This window comes from Danio aesculapii, chromosome 21, assembly GCF_903798145.1.
Source record: "Danio aesculapii chromosome 21, fDanAes4.1, whole genome shotgun sequence".
Taxonomy (NCBI): domain Eukaryota; kingdom Metazoa; phylum Chordata; class Actinopteri; order Cypriniformes; family Danionidae; genus Danio; species Danio aesculapii.
In genome coordinates this window covers 27,248,795-27,272,718 of record NC_079455.1, presented here as the reverse complement: position 1 = coordinate 27,272,718, position 23,924 = coordinate 27,248,795, and the positions used below count along the sequence as shown (strand labels likewise).

General features: G+C 36.0%; 1 protein-coding gene across 4 annotated transcripts in view; it reads right to left on the bottom strand.

Moving 5' to 3' along the window:
* Positions 1–5,501: 5,501 nt before the first annotated feature.
* Positions 5,502–23,924, bottom strand: part of vav2 (vav 2 guanine nucleotide exchange factor) — a 241,779-nt gene continuing 223,356 nt past the window's right edge. Inside the window, exons 11-29 of one of the 4 annotated variants that reach the window (XM_056445791.1) lie at positions 23,382–23,450; positions 23,153–23,239; positions 22,263–22,348; positions 22,023–22,155; positions 21,577–21,591; positions 19,899–20,008; positions 19,711–19,812; positions 15,134–15,222; positions 14,935–14,948; positions 14,674–14,695; positions 14,263–14,390; positions 13,923–13,994; positions 13,716–13,777; positions 13,245–13,361; positions 13,034–13,121; positions 10,839–10,962; positions 8,653–8,739; positions 8,226–8,380; positions 5,502–7,372 (exon numbers count right to left, since the gene is read on the bottom strand). In XM_056445791.1, coding sequence (XP_056301766.1) covers positions 7,325–7,372; positions 8,226–8,380; positions 8,653–8,739; positions 10,839–10,962; positions 13,034–13,121; positions 13,245–13,361; positions 13,716–13,777; positions 13,923–13,994; positions 14,263–14,390; positions 14,674–14,695; positions 14,935–14,948; positions 15,134–15,222; positions 19,711–19,812; positions 19,899–20,008; positions 21,577–21,591; positions 22,023–22,155; positions 22,263–22,348; positions 23,153–23,239; positions 23,382–23,450 — 1,608 coding nt within the window. In that variant the 3' untranslated portion in view covers positions 5,502–7,324. The remainder of the gene's footprint in view (positions 7,373–8,225; positions 8,381–8,652; positions 8,740–10,838; positions 10,963–13,033; positions 13,122–13,244; positions 13,362–13,715; positions 13,778–13,922; positions 13,995–14,262; positions 14,391–14,673; positions 14,696–14,934; positions 14,949–15,133; positions 15,223–19,710; positions 19,813–19,898; positions 20,009–21,576; positions 21,592–22,022; positions 22,156–22,262; positions 22,349–23,152; positions 23,240–23,381; positions 23,451–23,924) is intronic. The other 3 variants (XM_056445793.1, XM_056445792.1, XM_056445794.1) reach the window with 3 other exon arrangements.

Below are 23,924 nucleotides of genomic sequence, written 5' to 3'. Positions count from 1 at the left end.
CACACACACACACAGCACGGACACGCACACACACAGACAGACAGAGCGCCCGTTTAGCTTTGCACTCTTTTTACACATGCAAATGTGACAGGATACAGGTTAATATCCACTGCTGTATGGATATCTGTTATGTTAATGTACAAAATAAACCTGATTTAATGTCCACAAACCGAGATTGAAGCGTCTTCTTTTACAATTGTTCTGACATGCGGCTGTGCTGATGAAGTGAATCTGAAGTGAATTGCTGTAATTCATTATACACATGTGTAAGTATACATAAGTATGTTTAAGTTTTCAGAAATGATCAGTGTTTAAGAGTCAGTTTAATGGTAAAGGGACTGATGTCGTGCTCCTTTATGAAAGTATTTTTAAAATACAAAAACACTCTTTTATTTTGATACATTGTGCGACTGCTTTATTTTGTAGTTTATTTTGATGCACTTAAACCTATAAGGTATTTGGTATTTTCTTTTAAAATACATTTCAATGTATTTTTGCCAAACCATGATAAGAAGTAAAAATGAACCAAATTGACTTTCATTGAAGGAACAATATAAAAATATTTAACTATCATTGTGTGTTGCTGAAAAAGTTAGATCAAATACATACATAAGTCTGCACAAGGACAAGTAAACCGCAAAAGCATATTTTGAGGCGTGCCCGAGGACCCCCAAATATGTCATCTGGCAAACGTGCATAGTGGATGAGTTCTTGCGTTTAAAATCAGCTAGACCTGCACACAGTGTTGGAACTGAACACAACAGTCTCAAGACCCAAGTTTAAGTACTTTAAAACGCCATGCTTATGGCGCGCGAGAGGCGACGCAAAGATGAGACACGGATAGCTACAGTATACAAGACAAATAACAGAAAAAACGCAGACAGAACGAGCCCTTTGAATGTACCCTAAATAGACAGCCAACTAGGTTTTGAATACCGCCACTGATTGATTTATTTTCTCAAATACAAAAATGAATATGCATATTCAAAACGCATGTCGGTTTACACTTTTTTAGTTGAGTTGGGAATAAAATGACCTTTATAGCGAACCTTTTAAAACGATATTATAATGCAAGACAAAAATGCGCAAATACATTACCCCCAAAAAGCTGGTCAAAGCATTCGAGACTCCCCCTCAGTTCACATTAAAACTCCGTCCATTATGCTGGAAATAAGCACTTTAAACACTCACCGACACACAGACGCGACGTTGACAGGGCTACAGGGGGTCCAGCAGCTGTCTGGATGTGATGGTCAATGAGAGTGAGACACCAGCAGCAGAAGCTGAGGAGATGACATGAGCTCCTGCTTCAGTGACGCGCGCGGATCTCCAAACACAGGACGCATGAGGCGATACGGAGAAAGCGATTGGAAGACTCAACACTCTACGATAAAAATAGATCGCTGTTAGTGATACAAATGACCGCAATCACCAAACTCTACATCACTGTGAAGAGAGTAATTGTTGTCGAATAGTGTGCGATACAGCAGCGTCCGTGCCTAAATGTAGCCGTTCGCTCTTTAATGATGTCAACAATACGCAAGGCACTTTCTATGATTAGCGCGCAAAACGGAGACGGTGAAGTTTTTATAGCATACAGCGTCCGGATATCACTTTGTACAATATTTGCTGAGTTATTAGCTGAGTTAACCCATCAAAATATGAGAAAAACTGGTGGAGCAAAATTTTAACCCTTATGTACAGTTGGAGATGTTATCATCCACTCTGGGGAGAAAAATACATCAGATAATTTTTTTTGTCTTTAATTTTTGCATAAATGTTAATCACCCTCAGTCCTGTTTAAAACTACTAAATTGTTTACAAAATTAGGGGGGATTGGGGGTCAGGTTTTTCGGTTATGTTCGGTAATATGTGTCAATGAACCAAATTGATATGTTTAATTCAATTACATCTAATGTATTAATGAAACTGGTGGTTCTCAATGACATCTGTGCTATTAAATAAGTGACAGGTCCGCTTTCCTGCACCTACTAATGGATGACTATGAAAGACTGGACATATTTTTATCTTACTGTTGAACTTGTGCGAGCCAGTATATAATAAAATACAAACTATGCGTCTAGTTTTACAGACACCTACAAAGGTTTTTTTTGAACAAACATGTTTTGTGAACTCTTACACTGTGTTGGTGCTCTAGATTTGCTGGTTTCAAACCAATGAATTAATATTTATACATACATTTACAATGGTATGAACCAGTATAAGGGTGGTGAAATGTTGAACTATTAAAGGGCAGACCCCCATACAACTTGTTTTGATGTACTTTTGGGTGTGTGTGTGTGTGTGTTAGAGATCAAGTGTTAATTAGGGGAGTCAGACCCCTATAATGATTTGGACTTTTTCACCAAATCAGTGACATCATTTATGAATTTGGAAATTAAAAAGTTAAAATCCTCTAATTTAAAAAACAAAACAACATTTAGTAGTTTTGATCAGGACTGAGGTTGATTAACAGATTTATGCCAAAATATTGATCTGATGCATTTTTACAGCAGATTAATTTAGCGGATGATTCATCCTGAATATAACGAAAGGTTAGTACATTTGCACAGTGCACAAGGGCTAAGATGTTCAAGAGGCACACATTGTAATATTGGGTGCTATCCAAAGAAAATAAACGGGGAGAAAACTAAAATAAAATAAAATATATAGGCTAATGTGACTACACAGTATAATGCTGTTATTAATATTTCATTTATTCTTTCTCGTATTTGATTAGCTGGTATTCTCATGCAAATTGAAACGCAGAGCACACACTATCCAAGTACAGCTACGCTCAGACTATGTATTATACCATCTGAAAATCAACATTTAACAACACACACACACAAAATAAAAAATAAATAATATATCATTAAAGGGTGATGTATGAATTTCAACTTTTGCATGTGACTGGATATAATCTAAAAGTCTATTGGCAATACAGTAAATGCATTTTTTCCATAAATATTCATATGTTTGGTAATGAAATATTAAATCTCATGGGTATAGATTTAAAAATTCTCAATGAAAAGTATCTGGTCCATACAGAAATGAAAGAATCCCACACAATTGCTGCAGGTTTGTCACATCCATGAAGAAAATCTGTTCCAGCACATTCCAAAGGTGCTCTAGTCTAGTGGACTGAGATTCTGGTGACTGTGGAGGCCATTTAAATACAAATCCCTTACTGGCATATTCAAGTAAAAGGTTTGAGATGACTTAAGCTTTGTGACATGGTGTGTTATCTCGTTGGAAATAGCCATTATAAGATGGACACTGTGATCAATAAGAGATGGACACGGTCAGCAACAATATACAGTATTAGACTGGCATTTAAAGACCTCAATTGTTACCAAGGAGCCAAAGTGAGCCAAAAAAGCCATTAGACCACAATACTTATGCCAAATTGTACCTAATAAAGGTGTCTGGGGAGTGTAGTATAGTGTAAAGTGCATGTTAAAGGTAATGTAAAATTAATCTGGTCATTTCATCCATAAATTTTAAACCTCAGCTTATATGAATACTGTATATATCTAAACGTTTTCAAAAATTGGCAAATCATTTTTTTCCAAATTACATTTTGATAAATACAACATCAAGGAACCTCAAATTTGGGGGGGGAAATAATAGCCAGCTCTTGTTTTCGTCAGATAAATCTCAACCTAGCTGCATTCACTTAGGTAATTAAGAAAAAGAGAGCTAGTTGGGCGTGACACGAGCTGTTCTCAAAGATATCTCTTTTAATTGGATGTGCCACTGCTAATGATCATCCTAATCACATCAACGCTGACTCTTTGTTCTAGCCGCACGTGCAGAAGAGGTAAATCTTTCTATTCTTTAGAAACTGACACTGAGAAATGCCAATGTTTCTCCTTTCTCTGTCAGCAGAGGCTGTTTGGTAAGTAGATTTATTATGGTAGAATTGATCATGATGGGCAGAACAGATGTGAGATCAAGCACAGATGGTCACATTCTTAAATCGGAGCCAAAATATTAGAGAAAATGCTATAAACAGCTGTAGGCTTGTGTATGATCTGTCAGACTGTTTTGTGAGCTAAATGAAAAATATTTACCTCAAAATGATGCCAAGTGGATTTTGTGATAAACAAAAAGCAAGTAACTTGGCTCCCTCTAGTGGCGCTCCTCAACACATGCATCAGAGAATGCACTGTTCGAGTCCTGTTTCTGTTAACAACTACCAGCAGGCCTGTCTTTTCACATCATGAAGACCAGAGGCATATGAAACCTCAGCACAGTCCGGCTCATCATCCTGAATTCATAAAGGAAACTGGAGGTAAAGTTAGAAGGGCTTCCAACCATCAGACTACATTATAAACACTACTATCTACAAAACACACAATTATCACTTCACCCATCCACACAGACGAATATATATAAATGCCACATCTCCATATAGTTGTCAATCAATATCTACATACCACTAATATTTATATGTGGAGAGAGAGATGGCTATTAAAGTGTTAAATGTATAGATAAATGTATAGTCACGTGTATACATACATACCTACATTAGAAACATACAGATGTATGTTTACCATGTTTATACAGTTACCAAAAAGTAACTCAGGGTTATGCAAAGAGTGGCCAAAACAAAAAACACACAGTACATCACCGATATGCAAGTCCCATTTCACATTCAATATACTACAATTACTATGGTATAAATACAGCACTACAACATACAAAAGAGACTTCAAATGTCACTTACCTGTTTTATAATGACTTGATCAGCTGTAGTTTGAAATTACACTGAGAGTTACACCGATCTCTGTCGCAGTTGACAAATGTCAACTGTCTTTGCTCTGCTCAATGACAGGCTGATGGATGCTGACGTACTGTATCTCCAAAATTCTAAATAAATAGCCACTGCCCTTATAAATGAACTGCATAGTTACAATCTAAACAACTACATTTTCAATTAAAAAAGCCTCAAAAGTACATTATGTTGTCCAACAGCTGCAGTATTTAAACTGTAGAGTGTCCTCTGCTTGTCACTGTATGTGGGCGGAGTAATACACAAGAGTGAAAAGGCTGTGCTATCAGCCAATCAGATATATAATAATACAATACATATATATAATATACATATATATACATATATATACATATATATATATATATATATATATACATATATATAATATACATATATATACATATATATAATATACATATATATACATATATATACATATACATATATATACATATATATACATATACATATATATATATATATATATATATATATATATATATATATATATATATATATATATATATATATATATATATAGATATATACATATATATATATAGATAGATATATACACATACATATATACACACACACATACATACATACATACATGCATACATACATTATATATATATATATATATATATATATATATATATATATATATATATATATATTCATCCATCCATCCTGCTAACAGTGTACAGGACACAGGAAATAGGCAAAAAAGAAATATTTATTTCATGATAGACCTCAGTTTCCAAATAACTGACCATTCAAAAAATGTACACAGTTTCCTGTTGTTGTTTTTTTTTCTTTTTTCCTTTTTTTCAGGATCCACAGACAGCAGTTGTAATATCTATGACCACATGCGATGGGTTTTTGTCCACTACACAAACAGGTACTTAAGCCCCTAAACCAGCAGCACCTTGACCTGAGCCGCACTCCTCCATCACTCAGACAGCTGTACTCAAACCAGGAGCGCAGCTAAAACTACATCCCTTGCTTTATTAGAGTCCAGCACTCTCCCACTTTCAATTTATAGGTTCAATTTCTGATGGCAACAGCAAAAGGTTTTTCTCAGAGGACTGTATGAGGGACACACATCCATGCACTTATGGAGTTTACAGGTAATGTTCAAAATGAGACTTTGAAGGACCGCTGCTCATAGTGTGAAGGATTTTATACTTCTTCCAGAGGTAAAAATAAGGACAGTTCTTATCATTATTAAATAATATGAAAATTTAATGTCCAGGTCTGCAGTGTGGTGTCCCATGTTAAAAGGTCTCTGGACAGATAAAGTGCACTTGATGGCTGAGGTTCTTCAGCAGTGGGTTTCCTCATCCACAACGACAGCAAAACAACTCAATGTCTGCCCTAACTCAGGGGGATTTCAATATGTAGCACTGTAGCACCAAGTGTCCACCAGTAAGGCAAGATACTGTAATGTGGCAGGCTGCAGATGAGAAACACGCAATGGCAATATGTATGTGCTTGTAAAAGACGACAAAATAAGTCACAAAAACCTCTGGGTATTCATGAAGATCAGTGCACAGAACAGCATTTAACTTTCCCTTTTCAGTCCAAATTTGGACCGCTGAGGACGTGGATATAAAAGCTAATCACAGCATTCAAGGAGCCTCTTCCTGATACTCATGAGGACGACATGATGGTGGATGTATCCTTCATTGTCCAAGACATAACGCTTTCAGTCAGCTGCTCCTATTGTTCCAGTGAGATGATGAGCAGATCTGGTCATCGGCTCATTTCAGTCAAAGAAATGTTCAATCTGATGTTGTGTGGTCTTCTGTTGAATGAGTGGATTGAGAGTGTACGGCCACAGAACAGAGATGCTAATGCTGCAGCCTCATAAAGCAGACTCTGTTAGGAGTGAGGAACGTAAAAAAAGGCACCGTGTTTCTGGACAGGGCGGATGTACGAGTGTATATGTGCAAGATGAGTCTGAATCCATCTCTTTACCTCCATCTCTAAAGGCATTACCATTTACTAAGGCAAAATCTCTCTGTAAAGAAATGCAAAGTGCATCTTTTCTGCTCTCATATATTCTTTGCACAGCTGCCATTGGACCAATGTCCAACGCTGCATTATAATCATAGATATATCTCTTTAATAAATTATATTTATATTTTTATATATATATTTATTCATCCCACCCCCCAATTATACCACTGTGGCCAGCAGTGCACATCACAGGTATTACTGTACAAACTTAAAGCCATGCTTGACCTTTGGCTACTTCAAGGCAAAGTTCTGCTTGGTTCACAGATTCTTCGGACGATGCTGAGAACGAACAGACTCTGAGCAGGTTTCTTCACAGAGATCACACAGACATTCCGAGAAAGGGAGGGGGGAAAGCATATTCGTACATGACGAAATGAGACAGAGGTACAAAAAAATCATTGTAAAATATGATTCCAGCAAAAAGCCTTCCATGAGGTGTTGCCATGGGAAGCAAAGAGTCCTCTCAGAGGGCTGCGGATCAGAACGTGATCTGATTGGACAATCTGTAAGCCCAGAGTTTCACTGCACACCCTCCTCGTCAACATATGTGGAGGGAAACCATCCAATCTGAATGGAAACATGGACACAATGTGAGAATACACAACTTGAGACTGGCGCACTCAGTAATTGTTTTCTTAATTGTAATTATACGGTTACGTTTATTTTGTACGATACGGTTCATATGCATTTAACTTGATTATCAAAAATGAAAGTTGTAGGCAGCAGTTACATTATTTAACCAATAGGTGGCAACTTCCAGCCATCAAAAACATGCCACTGAATAAATCATCTAGCAATGAAACAAAGTTTTATGAGTGAATAAGTGAATCATTTATTGAAAACGAGACTAAATATACATCGTATACTAATATATAGACTTTATATACATTTAGCGTCATCAGCAACAGTAGAAGTAATGGTGAATTTTTCACAGGACTGAATAATTGACATTTTATTTTCATTCAGCTGATTATTTCTACATTTTATTTGTAATAAAATTCTGTTTGTTGAAGCTAAAAGTGTCTTGCAGTTCTGTTTTTGTAATTAATGAAAAGCAAATTACATTTGTCTCCTCCCCTTTTTGGCTGATCCAAAAATGGTCTGATCCATGACTAAAAAAATGTAAACCGAACCGTGAGATTTGTGATCCATTACACCACTAATACCAACACTATGTATTCTCTATTACATTATTACTCCATCACCTTCTTACACTACCAATCCCTTTTCTGTATTATTTATCCTTTAAAAACCTATTAGCACAATAGATTAGACTAACCAGGAATTGTCATGTTTATTCTCATGTTGCTTTGATTGCTTTCATCCATTGTCTATTTGTAGATCACTTTGTATGAAGGCGTCTGCACTGCAGTGCTAAATAATTACATTTAAATGCAAATCATTCGCTTGCTTCATTTACCCTGCCGTTGGCTTCTCCTTTCCACCAGCCTTGGTCTCCACCAATCTTGCTGTAGATCTTGACGATGTCTCCTTCTCGCAGAGACAGCTCTCTCATGTCTCGAGCAGCAAAGTTGTATCGCGCCACAGCTGTGCTGACTACCCTGGGTGTGAATACTGTAACAGCCAACCAAAAGCCCAAGATTAGCGCATTAAACACGGAGGAGCATCATTAGCAGATGAGTGGACACATTATGACACTGTGAGTGAGATGAACTGTAATAAGTGAAAGCTTGTGAAAACTGCTCTACTAATAGGCCATTTTCACTGGAATTGTATGAATATCTGAAGCTCTAATGGAAGGATGCTGGAAACACAAGCGGGGTGGATGGCAGGATATGAATGGTGAAGTCGGGGAGGATTCATGGATGATGCAAGAAGCGCAGTACCTGACCAGAAGGGAGCAGAGCTTTGAGAGGAGAAATTGAGGCCCTGAGGACTAAGGAAGGAGAAGTTGTAGGAAGCACAGGTGGCTGCTGAGACGGGATAGAGAGAGAGAGAAAGTGAGAGAGAGCACAAAAAATAAATAAAAGAGGAATGCACAACAGTGTAAGAGGGTTAAAGTTCAGGGGCATGGTTTCTTTATCAAACCTATGAGACAAGGCAAAAGTGTGTGTGTGTATTAGGGGCCCTTCACACGGAACACCTTTTTTTTTAAAACATAAGATGCAGCGCCCAGGATTGGTTTTTACAAATAGTCTCCTCCAATATTTTCCAGTCAAATAAAATTACTATAATGCTACTACCGATAACCAATTTCAAGGTGTACTGCAGTTTGGAAAAGTTAAGCTATTAAAACCGCCAAAAGTTTCTCTTATACTGTTCTTACGTACAAATATGTAGTTTTTTGTGTGACTATTTTATTTAGTTTTTAGAGCAACAGTATCTCCAGCAGAAAAGGACCCTTCATATAAAAAGCTACTGTTCCAAAATATTTTAAGTGTTTCTTAAAACAAAATATACTGTGTCCAATGGGTGAAAAGTTATTGTTTTTTTACCCAGACATTTAAAAACAACTTATTTTAGAGCAGTAATCACAATACCGTGAAAGCGTGATATTTTTATGCAAGGTTATAATAGATCATAGGTTATCATACGTCACAATCTTTGCCTTGAAATTGAGCGACTCTGGATGTAAAAGCTAAAATTACTGGCAATAGATGAGAAACACAAGAAAAAAGGTTACACAATTCTGTCAAATGCATTTAAATATTTTTTATCATGGTTTCCATGAATATACTAAGCAGCACAAAAGTTTTCAAAACGTAAAATGTAATGTAATGTATATTTATATAGTGCTTTTATCATGTATGGACTAACGCTGGGCGATATTGCAAAAAATTTATCATGATATCATGTTTCATATCATTCGATATCAATAATTATAGAATATTTTTTAACAATACATTTAGGAATACTAGGATTTTTTTTATTTTAATTTACCAACATTATTAAACAAAAATATTAAAACAAAATATCTGATCTCTTTATAATAAAATAAACATGGTATAGTGCATAGTACAGTTTATGGTGCCCTTCACTTTACTGGGGCATTAGGACTCACACAGACCACAGATTGAACGCCCCCTGCTGGCCTCACTAACACCACTTCCAACAGGAATCTAGTTTTCCCATGTGGTCTCCCATCCAGGTACTGACCAGGCTCAGCCCTACTTAGCTTCAGCGAGTAATCTGTTTTGGGCTGCAGGGGGAAATGGCTGCGACAAAATAACTCACTTATTTAACTAATCAATAGCTGACATTATTGAATGTTTGTGGACCAAGATTTTTTAATATAATTAAATATTAAATAATTAAATATATTTTTAGAGTCTAGCAGATAAATAATGTAACAAAACATTTATTTTTCAAACAATTGCTGTTCTTTTGAAGTTTTTGTTAATCAAAAAAAATAAACTTTTAAAAAACATAAAAGAAAAGAATCCAGTGAACATCCTGTGTCTTTTTCTGTTTCATGGAAGAAGATAAGTTATACTGAGAGTGAATGACAAGATTTTCTTGTTTGACTGAATGACTACTTTAAGTGGCTCTTGGATTAGATAGAGGATCTTCAAACCTTTCACACTCACAGCTACTGTCTTTATGCACTTGCTTAAAAATACCAGTGTGCACCAGTTAAACTTGACTGGAAGGGGAACAAAGGCCCATCATTTATAATACATCTAATGAAGCATCTGTTTATTGGAACCTATTCAACTGGCCAAGCAAAACTTGGAGCCAGAAGCCAGAAGCCTCAGTCAGGCCACAGCCTCAGCCAGAGTGGGCGGACCCTTGACTACCAAACCTAAGAAGACTGACAGCTGAAATACCAGTGGGCGGAGCATTCTGAATGTGAGGGCGGGACCAGCTGGTAGGGTTTGTTTGTTCAGACCTCGAGAGCGTGTCCAAAAGAGCTGCTGGCCAGACTGGTGGAGGCACAATAATACATGTGTGCCAGAGAAAGCAAGAAAGCAGAAGGGCAAAAAGAGAAAAGAAAGAGAGAGCTAGGGAAATAGGGAGCTAGAAAAACGTGACAGATAAAAAGACGAGTAGGATTATGGAGGCGAGTGTTTACCTGGTGAGCGGGTATTGGTGCGAGAGCTTGAGCGGTCCCGGGATTTATAAGGGTATCGTAATGTTGTGTCCAACAGCTTAAAACTCTCTTTCAGTGAATGACTCTGATAATACTCCACAAGCTCCTGTTACACAGAAACGTATCAAAAGTTACTTACAGCAGTTTCATGTTCCAGCTGTTATTATCTCTATCAATGTACTGTAGAAACTAAAACTCAATTTCCAGTAGAAATATCTGTCCTAGCGAGGAAAATAGTAGCAGTTTTAGGTAGGCTTGGATTAGGGTTTAGTTCTGTGCAAATGAAATGCAAATTAAGAGCCGCATTAGCATCACTCATCTTGTTTTCTGGCAGATGTGCAGCATATGGCTTTAAAGACCAACAATTGCATAAAAAAGGCAGACTGTCATAATTCAGTATGCAAATTTTCCAATAACATGGAAAAGAATTTGACTTATAGGCTGCTGAATCACCACTCAAAGTTAGAGATCTGTATGTTTTCATGTTTTTGAAACATTTCTCTTTAGTTATTTCTGTGATTATAAAACTTAATTTTCAACAGCCATTCAGAACATCATGATTATTCAATAACATTTCTTATTACTCATCAAGTCAAATTTAAGACTTTAAGACCATTATGAAGGAAATTTTATTTATTATACAGTATATTTAGTTATTATAAATTTTATTATTATACAGGGCTAAACACTAAGACTTTTTTTAATAGCCCGGTTGGCCAAAAACAAATGTAGTTATTTCTTAACCACATCTCTTAGTTTGTCTAGTTAGTATAGTTGTATACACCTTTTTTTCAACATGTTTCTTTTTTTAATGACAAGTTTAGCATTGTTAAAAGTATATTTATTATGAAGAAAATACAAAAATATACAGTTGAGATCAGAATTATTAGCCCCCCTTTGATTTTTTTTTCTTTTATAAATATTTCGCAATTGATGTAACAGAACAAGGACATTTTCACAGTATGTCAGATAATATTTTTTCTTCTGGAGAAAGTCTTATTTATTTTATTTTGGCTAAAATAAAAGCAGTTTTTAATAAAAAAAAACATGTTATGGTCAAAATTATTAGCCCCTTGAAGCTATATTTTTTATTTGATAACCTAGTCTACAGAACAAACCATCATTATACAATAACTTGCCTAATTACTCAACCCTGCCTAGTTAACCTAATTAACCTAGTTACGTTTTTAAATGTCACTTTAAGCTGTATAGAAGTGTCTTGAAAAATATTTAACAAAATTTCATGTACTGTCATCATGGCAAAGATAAAATAAATCAGTTATTAGAAATGAGTTATTAAAACTATTATGCCTAGAAATGTGTTAAAAAAATCTTCTCTCCTTTAAACAGAAATTGGGGAAAAAATAAACAGGGGGGCTAATAAATCAGGGGGGCTAATAATTCTGATTTCAACTGTGTATTTGTTTGCTTTTTGTCCAAATTAAGTGAGTATAACTCCTATTCAACCTAATGTGTTTCTGTTAAAAAAAACCTTGTTTCATGCCTATTTATAAATATTATTTCCACTCACCCTTACTTCTGTAAATAGTTTTTGTGTAAATAGAAGATCGTGTAAAGGGATATATTGCTGTTACTATCATAAGGAATTGTGTAATTGTTTTTAATTTTCTTTTCCTGATTGGGGAATTTAATTAAGAGAATTTGCTGTAAAAATGTCTAACAGGTGTTGTGAATCTCTTTGCAATAAAAAAAACTTAAATATTTATATATAAAACATATTTAGATGGATTGTTGGTGATAGGAATCTTTTAAAATTAAGACCAGTTTAAAATGATTTAAGACCTACAACACAATATTTATGTGAATTAAGACTTTAAGGCCTAAAATTTTGTTATTAATAATTTCAGACTTTTTAAGACCCCGCAGACACCCTGTTTAAAGAGTTGTGCTTGATATTGATATCTGTTTTACCTTTTTTTAAAATGGTTATCTTATATTAATAGAAACATTAACATTTATTATAAATAGAAATTCTAACATTATAAATGCCTTTCCTGTCACTTTTTGTACATTAAAACGAAATATTTTGGCAAAAAATGAGTATGTTAAGCAATTGATCCAAGTGAATTAACTACACGTTTTTTTTGAGTGCAGTCTTCACTGTGCAAGCTTAATAAAACTCTATAATACTATTAACAGTGAGAGGCTTCACTTACCAAGAGGCTTTCAAACTTCTTGGCCTCTGTGATGTGAATCCAGTTGTCTTTCTCAATAACTTTAATGTGCTTCACTTCATCATTAAACCTGTAAAAAGGAGAGAAATGTTCCTGCCACTCATGAAACTTCTGGAAATACTGCAATGCATTCTTTGAATCGATGATAGGCAAAATACAGAAACAGAGTGAATATTTTATTGTTAACACTCACTTAATGCTGATTGCAAATCTCTCCGCCTCTGCTGTTCTCTCTCGGATCAGATAGGTACCGCTGCTGTGAGACTTGAGCAGGTTGTCGGCCTGCTGCCGCTCCATGTTTCCTGCAAACCTGAAACCCACAGGGAAAACACACCTCATTCACGAGTCAGTTCAATAGACTGTACATCATTACAGCGACTCTCACCGAGGTCATTACCTCATTAAAAGACAAAGACTCAACATGCCTTGTAATTAGTTTAAAGCTAATCAATTACCATCATTGATTTGAGTTATGACAAACACAATTCTGTGCAAATATTACTAAAGACAAACACATCAGCATAGTTGCACTCATCAATTTATAATTGCAATTATTTTATTAATGTAATGCACAAGACTATGTAAAGTTTAAATAAAATAAATTATGCAGTAGATTGGAAATGTGAATAGAAAAATCCATGTGTTCTCAAACAGGATGAAATACCAGGGATAAACGTAGTAATCCGTCTCCCTGGAGGACTGGCGACTGGAAAATGCCTGGAAAGGCTATTAAAAAAAACAATAAAAAACGTTATGAGACCATAAGGGCAATATTAGTGAAGTGCACTGCATAAAATTTGAGTGTACATATATTTTAGAGAGCGAAAAATATTTTATCTCAAATTAATAAGAAAAAACGATCAACCTTTACCTTAGGATCTAGACATGGTTTCACACTGGAACTGGGAAAGTAGCCAGTCTTTTGGGTTTGAATGAGCTTACCCTGAGAGAAAAAGGCAACAACGGTGTAAAAATGAATTAATCTACATAAAAAAAGATTAAAAACAGCATGCTCCTGAAAATAGTAGTGTACAAGTATAGTTTAGAGCAAAATTGTGCATAAACTGGACTAGGTATGATCAAATGGGTCAAATGATTCTTTATGTATTTTCATGTACGTACTACAAGTATTCAGCACATAGAATGCGTCAAAGTCAGACCAAAGAAATTACAGTAAAAATGTAAAATAATCTGATTTTATAATGTCATACCTCCCACCATGATGTGTCTGGGTCTCCCTTCAGCAGCTCAATGACTTCTCCTGTCTGGAAGCAGAGTGGTATCTTGCCAGGCGGGGTGGGGGTACCATGGTAATTTCTGATGGCCACCATTTTTGGACCTTAAAAACACATTGAATCAAATGTGTGATAAAAAAAACATATGAAATCTTATAATTTATATTCCTATAACATAAACCATTCTCTGAGTTTACTGCATGCATGCACTATACACTAGATGGCAGCAGAGAGCTGAAGTATAATTTCATTAGCTCTTGTGCACTCAATGTGGTCCATCTCATTTTAAGTGCCTGAAGCTGTGCGCACTAAATTTTTCATATTGACATAACCTCATTAGTATCACAGAAGAAAGAGACAAAAATCACATTTTACTTATATTTTTACCTGATTGAGGAAGCCCCGGCTCCTGTCAAAAATACAAGGAAAATGATCATTTAATGCCCTTCAAAGTGTAATAACGTTTTTATACAAGCATATCAGGCATATTTCAAGACATTCCTACAGTGCCTCTCAAAAATGAGGACAAAGTTTAAAATGAAATAATGTAGTGAAGTTTGGCAAAAGTCAGTAAAAGGGAATGATTAATTTATCAAACATTAAATCTGAGAGATGAAAGTTTATTAGTACAAGCCGCTAAAAACTCACCGAATCATGGGGACCTGAAATAATAATGAAAGAGAGAGAGAGAGAGAGAGAGAGAGAGAGAGAGAGAGAGAGAGAGAGAGAGAGAGAGAGAGAGAGAGAGAGAGAGAGAGAGAAAGCACGGTCAGTGGACTCTTCAATTAGAGCAGATGTAATGTACATGCATTTCTTTGAGAAGCAGCTTTCTGAGAGAGACACTCACTTATTTTGCAGATGGTAATGATCTCCAGACACTCCTTATGTGCTCCTGTCCCACAGCGAGAACAGTAGTATCCCTGGTAGAAAATACCCCTAAAGAAGGACAGAACAGCATGAGAGACAGGTACGTCATGATGTGTCTTTGAGTGAATGCAGAGAGAGCCTTGACACATGAGAAATATATATAATACCATTATATATGTTCATGTCCTGAGGTAATAAGAGTTCAAAATCATTCAAACACAACTAAATTTAGTTTTGAGTTTGAGCGATGTTCACCCATGCGTAACTTGGCACAAGCTGCCAAAACAATACTAAGCAGGTGTTTAAACCTAGGTCAAAAGAGTTCCCCATTAGGTCTGTATGTTCAAGATATCTGCCTTTTTTGTTGTAGCACATGATATTCTTTGTTCACAGTACAGTTTTGTTCAAAGATATATGTGACATTCACTATCTATTGGATACTGAGTCATTGGAATTTCCAATCACATTTAAAGAACTGGCACATTTAAACTAGCAGGCTTCATTGTGGAGCATTTCATTGACAAGGCTGAGAAAAACCCACACTTGTTATCCTTGGAATGAACGGTGAGAAGTGTTAACGTAGAACAGAGATATCCCTTTGTATCTTTTGATTTAGCCCTCCAGAGAGAACACGGTTGGGAAGGATTGGGAAATGCCTTTAACAGGGATTCTCATTTCTACAAACCTTTTGTTTGTTTTGTAAGAATGAAAATGATCAAATGTATTTGTTGGCAAAACATGTCTTTTTCACCAAAGAAGGTGCATACTGACTCCAAAGGCAGACACTGATAAGATCAAGGACTGGTGTGTGGACTTTGGGGGTTTTACGATGTGGTCACATGCCTCAGCATTTGGGCTTTGGTCACATGGTCAAGTAAGATACAAAATAGATGGTAAACTTTGCTCTTTTTTTTCCTACTCTGCTCCTCCCCTGCTTCAGGGCCTACTCTCTTTGTCTCTCCTTCTCTCTCAGGTAACTTTATTTTACTTTTAAGCTGTTTACCATTATCATCATTTCATGTTTTATTATTTTATACAGTTATATGTAACTTATTCAGTTGTAACCATAGAGAATTATAGTCATTAAATCATTTCATTTTCAAGTATTTGTGAATTACTTTTGATTTAACATCAACACTTAAATGCTACATATTGCAATACAATACAATCACATAATATCAATGCTCTCCCACATTTTTAACAATTAATGCTTCCCTTATTTCCGTTTTTGGTATAAGATTGCAGAAGGATGGTTTGACTAAAAATGTACAGTTTTTCACCATCATACTGATCTTTTTAGTGATTCGGCAGAACTACAGTTAAAACCGCTGTATTTAAAATACCATTCCTTACAGTTTTTTTTTATTGTTGAGCTACACAAAAACAAACTGAAATTAAATGTTTCAATTAAAAGATTTTTTTTTTTTCAGATTTAAAAAAATGTACATAATGTCACTTAACGAATAGAGGGCAAAGCAGAAGACATCCGCGTGCAAATCAAGGCAGGTTTAGCATGACTAGTGTATTCAGTATTGAACTCTATCGTTTTATAAATGCATTTTAATAATGGTTTTATTGTAATAAGTTTGTTAAAATAATAGACAATTTCAAAAAAATTATAAACTAAATACGGTTGAATTCATTTTTACTATTTATGTATTAATAAATATTATGAAATAAACTAGGAAATTACCAGTGCCAACTTTCTACAGTTTGCTATATTTACTTTTGGCCCACAGCTCTCAATCAAGCTTGGATTTTGGCCCTTCATAAGAAAACGTTTGGGCACCCCTGATATAGAATATACTACTAAGCCAACAGAAGCAAACAGTGTCACATACAACAAAATGATCAACATTAAAACTTGACAACATTGTCTTGTTTCCTTTTATAGTACAGTTAATCCATTGCAATACATTGACTAAGCTACATTAACAATGTTAGTTCAGACACTGTAGATAACATTACTAAGATTTTCTGTTTAGATGTGCTCAAAGCACAGCATGCTGAGAACAAAGCCATGTAAATGCTACAATGTACAAGAACATCAAAAATGCTACAGACTTATACAGAAGCATGAATAAAATTAGTCTTCTAAAGACGAGAACCCTCAACAAGAGTGACGGATTCTCCTCTCGTCTTTGAACAATCCCATGCACTCAAAAGTGTGTGTGGATTTCCTTTGGTGTCTGAGAAACGTAAAACAGCAGCAACACATCATCTACATTCATTTTTGTTACTTTGAACATGTGAGTTTAGTGTGAACAGACAGGTGTGAATGCAAATAGAGTCTGTTATATTTGCTAAAGTTTACATCATTGCTAAAGTAAACAATGTATTTATTGATGACATCTTTTAAAAGAGATCAGATTTTTTGACTTGATAGTATGGACACAGTTAGAGCTTTGAAAACCACATGGGATGTGTGTGCAGCATTTAAGTTCTATAGCAGAGATGCCCAAACTAGGGCCCGAGGGCCAAAGCTGGCCCATAGTAACCTTTGATTTGCCTGCCATCCCATCTGAGAAGAGAGGGAGAGTGATGTGGATGGTTTAGAGAAATTTAATTGAATCTTTTATCTGTTTGTTGTATTGTTAAGCTACAAAAGGCTAACATACATACTGTCACCCGACGGAAGTCAAACTGATATAGCTTCTTACAAAAATATCATATATAAATGAACATTTAAATATTTGACTTTACAGTGAAAGATTTTCCTTTCACACAGTCATACTGAGTGTCAGGATGCCACACTTCACCCATTCTTCCAGGTGATATTTCATGTCTATGATCTATATCTACATTTATCACCCTTTAAAGGCTGGCTTTTATGGTTCGGTAGCTTATAAAACTTGCTTCTGTTTTTTTTTTAGCTTGTTTGCTGTACACTTTTCGAAATGGTTCTGTTTTCTACAATAAGTTAAAAATGACATGGGAGGCAGCTTACAGCAATAGAAAGTCAATGGAGCAGGTTGGATTGTTTCCATCCATTGTGGACGTGACCTTAACGCTCTCTATTATATTCTGGTTCCACCTTTAGGATTTAACAAACCAACCTGAGGTATGATTCCTGCCCATAGCACTGTTGCATTTACAGACGTTTTTTTTAATTATTGTGATTTTTATATTGTGTGAATGACTTTCTCCCTCTTCTTCGTTTTTGTTCACAACAGTTTAGTTCAAATATATATAAATAAATATATATATAATAAATAATATTCTTGCTCTTTCTTTATATAGTGAAGTATGTGGCATTTACTATCTATTACTGCACGAGTCATTGGAATTTCCAATCACATTTAAAGAACTGGCATGTTTTAAATAGCAGGCATCTTTGTGGAGCAATTTATTGACAAGTTTGAGAAAAACCCACACTTGTTACCCACGGAATAAATGGTGAAAAGAAATAACATAGAATATACTATATCATTGCGCCATGCTAGCAAACAGTGTCACATAAAACAAAATGGAGCAGGTTGGATTGTTTCTGTCCAGTGTGGACGTGGCCTAAACACTCTCTATGATATTCTGGTTCCACCTTTAGGATTTAACAAACAAACCTGAGGTATGATTCCTGCCCATAGCACTGTTACAATATGATAGAGACACTTTTATGTCAGTTTTTGTGATTTTTATATCGTGTGAAACAGAGGCCAGACACTCAGATGTTGAGAAAGAAGCTAGAGAGGAACCTTTCTCCAGAGCACTAACTGGGTTTTAGATGATACGAGAGTTGTTGTGATTTGTTGAGATTATTGTCTGATCTGTTGATGACTGGTATTTTAGCTCTGTTGTTGCTAAGAGCATTACCACAGTTTAAACATTGAGTTCTTTCTTTTACTTTTTTCTCCAGGAAGCCTGTCCCTGTTGTTGGAATTTCTCTCCTGTTTTGAGGTCAGTCAGGGAGTCAGTGTAGTTTTGTAATTTTTTTTATCATTGTTTTCTTGTAGTTTACTTAGAGGTTTAAGCCAGAGGTTCAGCGCTTCCTTTAAACCACAATATTGTGTGGTCCTGGTTTAGTGCTCTTTATATTAATTGAACTAATATTGTTGCATTCCACATAGTCCTCTAGAGCTGTGTTGGACTAACAGCACAAACACCATTGAACACTAAAACGTAATATTTAGAGGCTTGTGCAAATTCTAGGCACGAGTCACTGTAAAATTGATGTTTGGCTTTGAAAGCAAACTTTTCATGCATTATTACAACAATGACAACAACAACAATCACCCCCTGTGACTCCATATGTCGCCACAACTAAGCGGCACTATTCAACATCCAAACTAATCCCAGGCCAGTTTGCACACAGATTGAAATGTGGAACCGTTTTAATTAGCAGCCAATGTGCACATTGACCTGTGCTGCAGAGTGGCAAATTTAGGTCAGCACACTATGATTTCACACAAGTCGATACAGCCAATCACTGAAGCAGCTCATGTAATAGAGGTCAGACCAGTAGACCAGCAGAACTAGTAACATCGGTCGAAGCTGGTCTCCGTCAACTGCACCGCCTCTGTAATTTAGGGAGAAGTGGCGGTAGTGTACATGTATTCTCACCTCAGCAGCATTTTACAGGCTCTGCAGTTGGTGTTCTTCTCAAACGTGTGCATTTGGAAGTTGTGCTGGTTGGCAGTGGCTCGTTCGGGTTTAATGTTTGACCTGTGTGGATTAATAATCATGTTTGATATGGTGATCAAAAATCAAAATACTGTGTGTTTTTGAAACATGCGGAGGATTTAACATACATGGCCATCTCAAACTGCTCCATCCATTTGCGTTTGGTGTCTTCTGTCTTGCAGAAGAACTGGAAGCCCTGTTTCCCCTGCAGATGGATCAGGTAGAAGCCGTACGACCACTATGGGTGGAGAGAAGATGGTTGATGAATTGAAATGGTGCTAATGGTCATTCACATGTTTGCCAGTATAGTTTTTTCAATTTCCAACGTTCATGTTTTTGCCTGCTGAATTGCATCTCATGCAACAAACACAGCTTTTGTTCCTAAGAATTCACTTCATGCTTTCTTTCTGTATTGACAAGTTTCCTGATGAAACTGGATGTTCAAAAATATGTTCTGAAATATGTTCTAAAAATTAAATATTTCAGAATTTTAGGATATTGTAACACTTTGTTACAAATTAAAATGTCTATGACGTGTTCAATGATGGCAAATCAGATTTTTCAGCTGCAGCTACTCCAGTCTTCAGTGTCACATGATTCTTAAGATATACTTTTAATATCCATATTTGCTGCTTAAGCATTTCTTGTTTTAGATGAAAACATTTTTGTTTTTTCAACAGAATTGTTTTAAATAAAAATCTCTGTGATGAAATGACTGGGTTTTAAAAAATTATCTATTAAAAATTGTATTTAATTTTGTCAGCACAACACTAGGCATTGATCTCATTTACCCCTTTTCCACTGACATGATTCAGGGTGCTTTCACAATTGGTTCCATTGCCTAGGCTGAACCTAGGTTTGATTGGCTCCCCTTTCCCTTTGTGTTCACACTGTCTTTTTTCTTTCTGAACGCCGGTACGCTTGCGTCATCAAGCTGCTGTTTTGTGTATAGCTGTTGTTAGGTGGCGGTCACGAAAGCCAAGCGGCAAAATGGAGACGTACGCATATCACGGTCATTCAGCTTTTACTGAATCTTTTGCTTACCAAAATCAAAATACAGAGAGCCACTTGCATCTATCTGCCGCAAAAAAATATGAAAAATGTTCAGAACATCACACAATGTCTGCAGAAGATGTTTTTGGTGGAGACAGAAAGGGTGTGCACCCGAGTTCAGAAGACATCGTTCACACTAGTTAAACATACCTTACTCTGATGTCAAATGTACCTGGGTGCAGACCAAAAGTGAAAGCACCCTCAGATGCGGGTGCCTGGCTTTTATATGTGCATTTTATGCAAACTAAACGAGAAACAAAAGTGCTGAAAACCGAAATGTCTATAGAAACAGCAGGACTTGCAATGTTTCATTTAGTCTGGTTATAGCCATGTAAACAACCCCTAGTAGTGTTACAGTACATCATTTTTCATTCTCCAAGTCTATGGAAATACGTGGCCAGTTTGTGAAAGGTTCTAGTTCACCTGGCAGAGAACAGGCTGACAAAACATACTGCTGCCAGAACCAGAACACAAATCATTCTGGTGGAAAAGAGGTAAAAGACAAAACTTCTTTAATTCATGAGATCTTTAAGACACTGAAAAATGCAGATCATGATCAATGCTGAAAATGCATCTCATAGGATTCTGCACAACAAATATCAGATTGTTGATTTGTAAAAACTGCTGATGCTATTCTGGCAGCATAAAGCTGATGGATCCCTTGAGATGACAGGAAACCGATCGCAACATCAAAGAAGTGAAATGCACAATCACAGCACGTCAGTGCTTAAAGAACATGAGCATTCAGCTTACCATTTTTCCACTCGACTGGCAGGCATGCAAAGAGATTGTAGGCGGAGAGAGAAAAAAAGAGAAAGAGAGAGAGAGAGAGAGAAAGAGACACCCTGTTACACATGCATTCTCATATACATGCAAAAATTCCTGATTGTTAGATTCATGGAGAATGCATCGACCTCTCTGCATTTACATACACATGCCAGAGCACCGAAGAGGGCAGTACATCATTTCTGATTGGTTGCAATTACAAGCATCATGCTATAACACTCAAGGACAAGCGTATAATAAACGAAATCCATCTGTGCTATTCACCAAGCAAACAATCAGACTGTCCCAATTGTCTTTGCACGTTTAACACAATACATTAAGATCAGCGCCATAATCAATTTGATAGAACCAATATAATTAGGTATATTTATTTTGAAACAAATCCAATGGCTGGCCAATCGAAGGCCTCTCACCTTCTTCATGTCGCGGTTATTCATGGGGTCATCAGACATCTTGTAGAAGTGAAGTTCGATAACCTCTTTTAACTCATAGTTATAACCTTTCCTCTTGCAAACAATCACAACTTTATCAAACAGGAAGATATATCTAGGTGCAGAGAAGAAAGAAGTGGGTGGAAACACAAATTATTTAGTAGTAAAACAGCCCATTTGATCCTGCTGCATATAAAAACAAATGAACAGGTGCACTCTTACCTGTCTTGTTTGGTCCGGTTTACTATAGAGCACACTTTGAGCTCTCCGTCTATCTTTGGCCTACCGTACTCCTCTAACTTCACCTGCTGTAAATGACACAATCACACAAAATGATAATCCATACATTTATATTAGCATAAATGTCTCAGAGGTTTTATGCACAATTGGTGACCTTCTTGCTTGCAATAGCCATATTTTGTTACCTTAAGGACATTTCTCTAATATTTATTTACCAATTACAGATTTATGCCTCATGTTTTTGTTACAAAATACTACAGTTGCTGCTTTATTAAGAGCTATTAAAGGCACGACAAAGCCCACAGTGCAGGTCTTTGTCCGTAAGTGGCATGCCTCATTGGCTCATTGATGTTTAGCCGCAGGCGTCATCTGCACCACAGGCCCTCACATAAATAAACCAGAGCTGATACACTGACTTTTATATTAGCTACTGGAAGAGGATACACTGATTTCATTCCTTTTAAACACAGTCCTAAACGCGCCTGCCTGTGCTTGTGGCCTGGAGGCTTTTTGGGATTTATTTTACTGAACAGAAGTGACAGACGGGGGGCAGGTGGAGGCTTGTAAACAACTAAATGTTTGGGGATAAAGAGGAATTGGCCAGCATGCTGATATGTGCATGACCTCAGACATTGTAAGTCTTTCAAGTGAGCCAGCAGAGGAGTCCGACTAGATTCGTTAAGGTAATGTGAAGTGATATTAAAAATCAACAGGCTATTGAAAATGCATGACAAGTGGAAATAAACATTCTGTAATATGCAATATATAAACCATAAGCATATAAGGCCAAAAGAGTCTTTAATACCACAGGTCGTGAAGTACACCATTATACTGCCTTTTCTGCATTGATTATCATCTCCACAAACACTTACTAGATTTTCTATAGAGCTCTGAAATTCACTTATTTTCTTCAGGGTTTCATTGTCTCTCTTCACCTCATTGATATACATGGCCAGGTCCTTCAAAAGACATAGACAAAACACTCATGAAAACACCACTTGGCCCCCAAAATACTAAGATATATTTACACATTAAACAATATGTTAAGCACAGTTAAATTACAAAGCAAACACTATATGGCAGCTGTATTAGAGTTCACACCTGCATGGCTTCTAGTGCTTCTTTAAGCTGTTGCCTCTCCGGTCGGTCCATAGAGTGACTCACTAACTCCTGCAGACAGAAAACATAATGATAAGTTACATATACTGTACAAACATAGCCTGTTTATAGTAAGACGAGGAAAGATATTTTCAGGTGATTTCTCACTCCAAAATGTTATCTTAAGGGAACATGTTCTTCAAAACAGTAAATAAAATTGAAATCAAATCAAATATTAAAGAAAGTTAAATTCCTGATTTTGATTGGCAATATAGTTCTTAAATTTCACAAAATTATTTCTAAAATATTTCAGTTATTAAAGGTCCTATAACTGCCTACAACAGAAAAAAGACAAAACCTTAACCCACAAAGACACTGACCTAGTATACAAATATGGCAAACCACTGGATAATAACCCTTAATATTTACATTTAATAATTTTAGCATATGTTTATATCCAAAGCAAAGTATTACCAATGATAGGGTGACTTTAAAGCCTTAATTATTTATAGGATGTCCAATCAGTAGTTTCTCTGACATTAATAC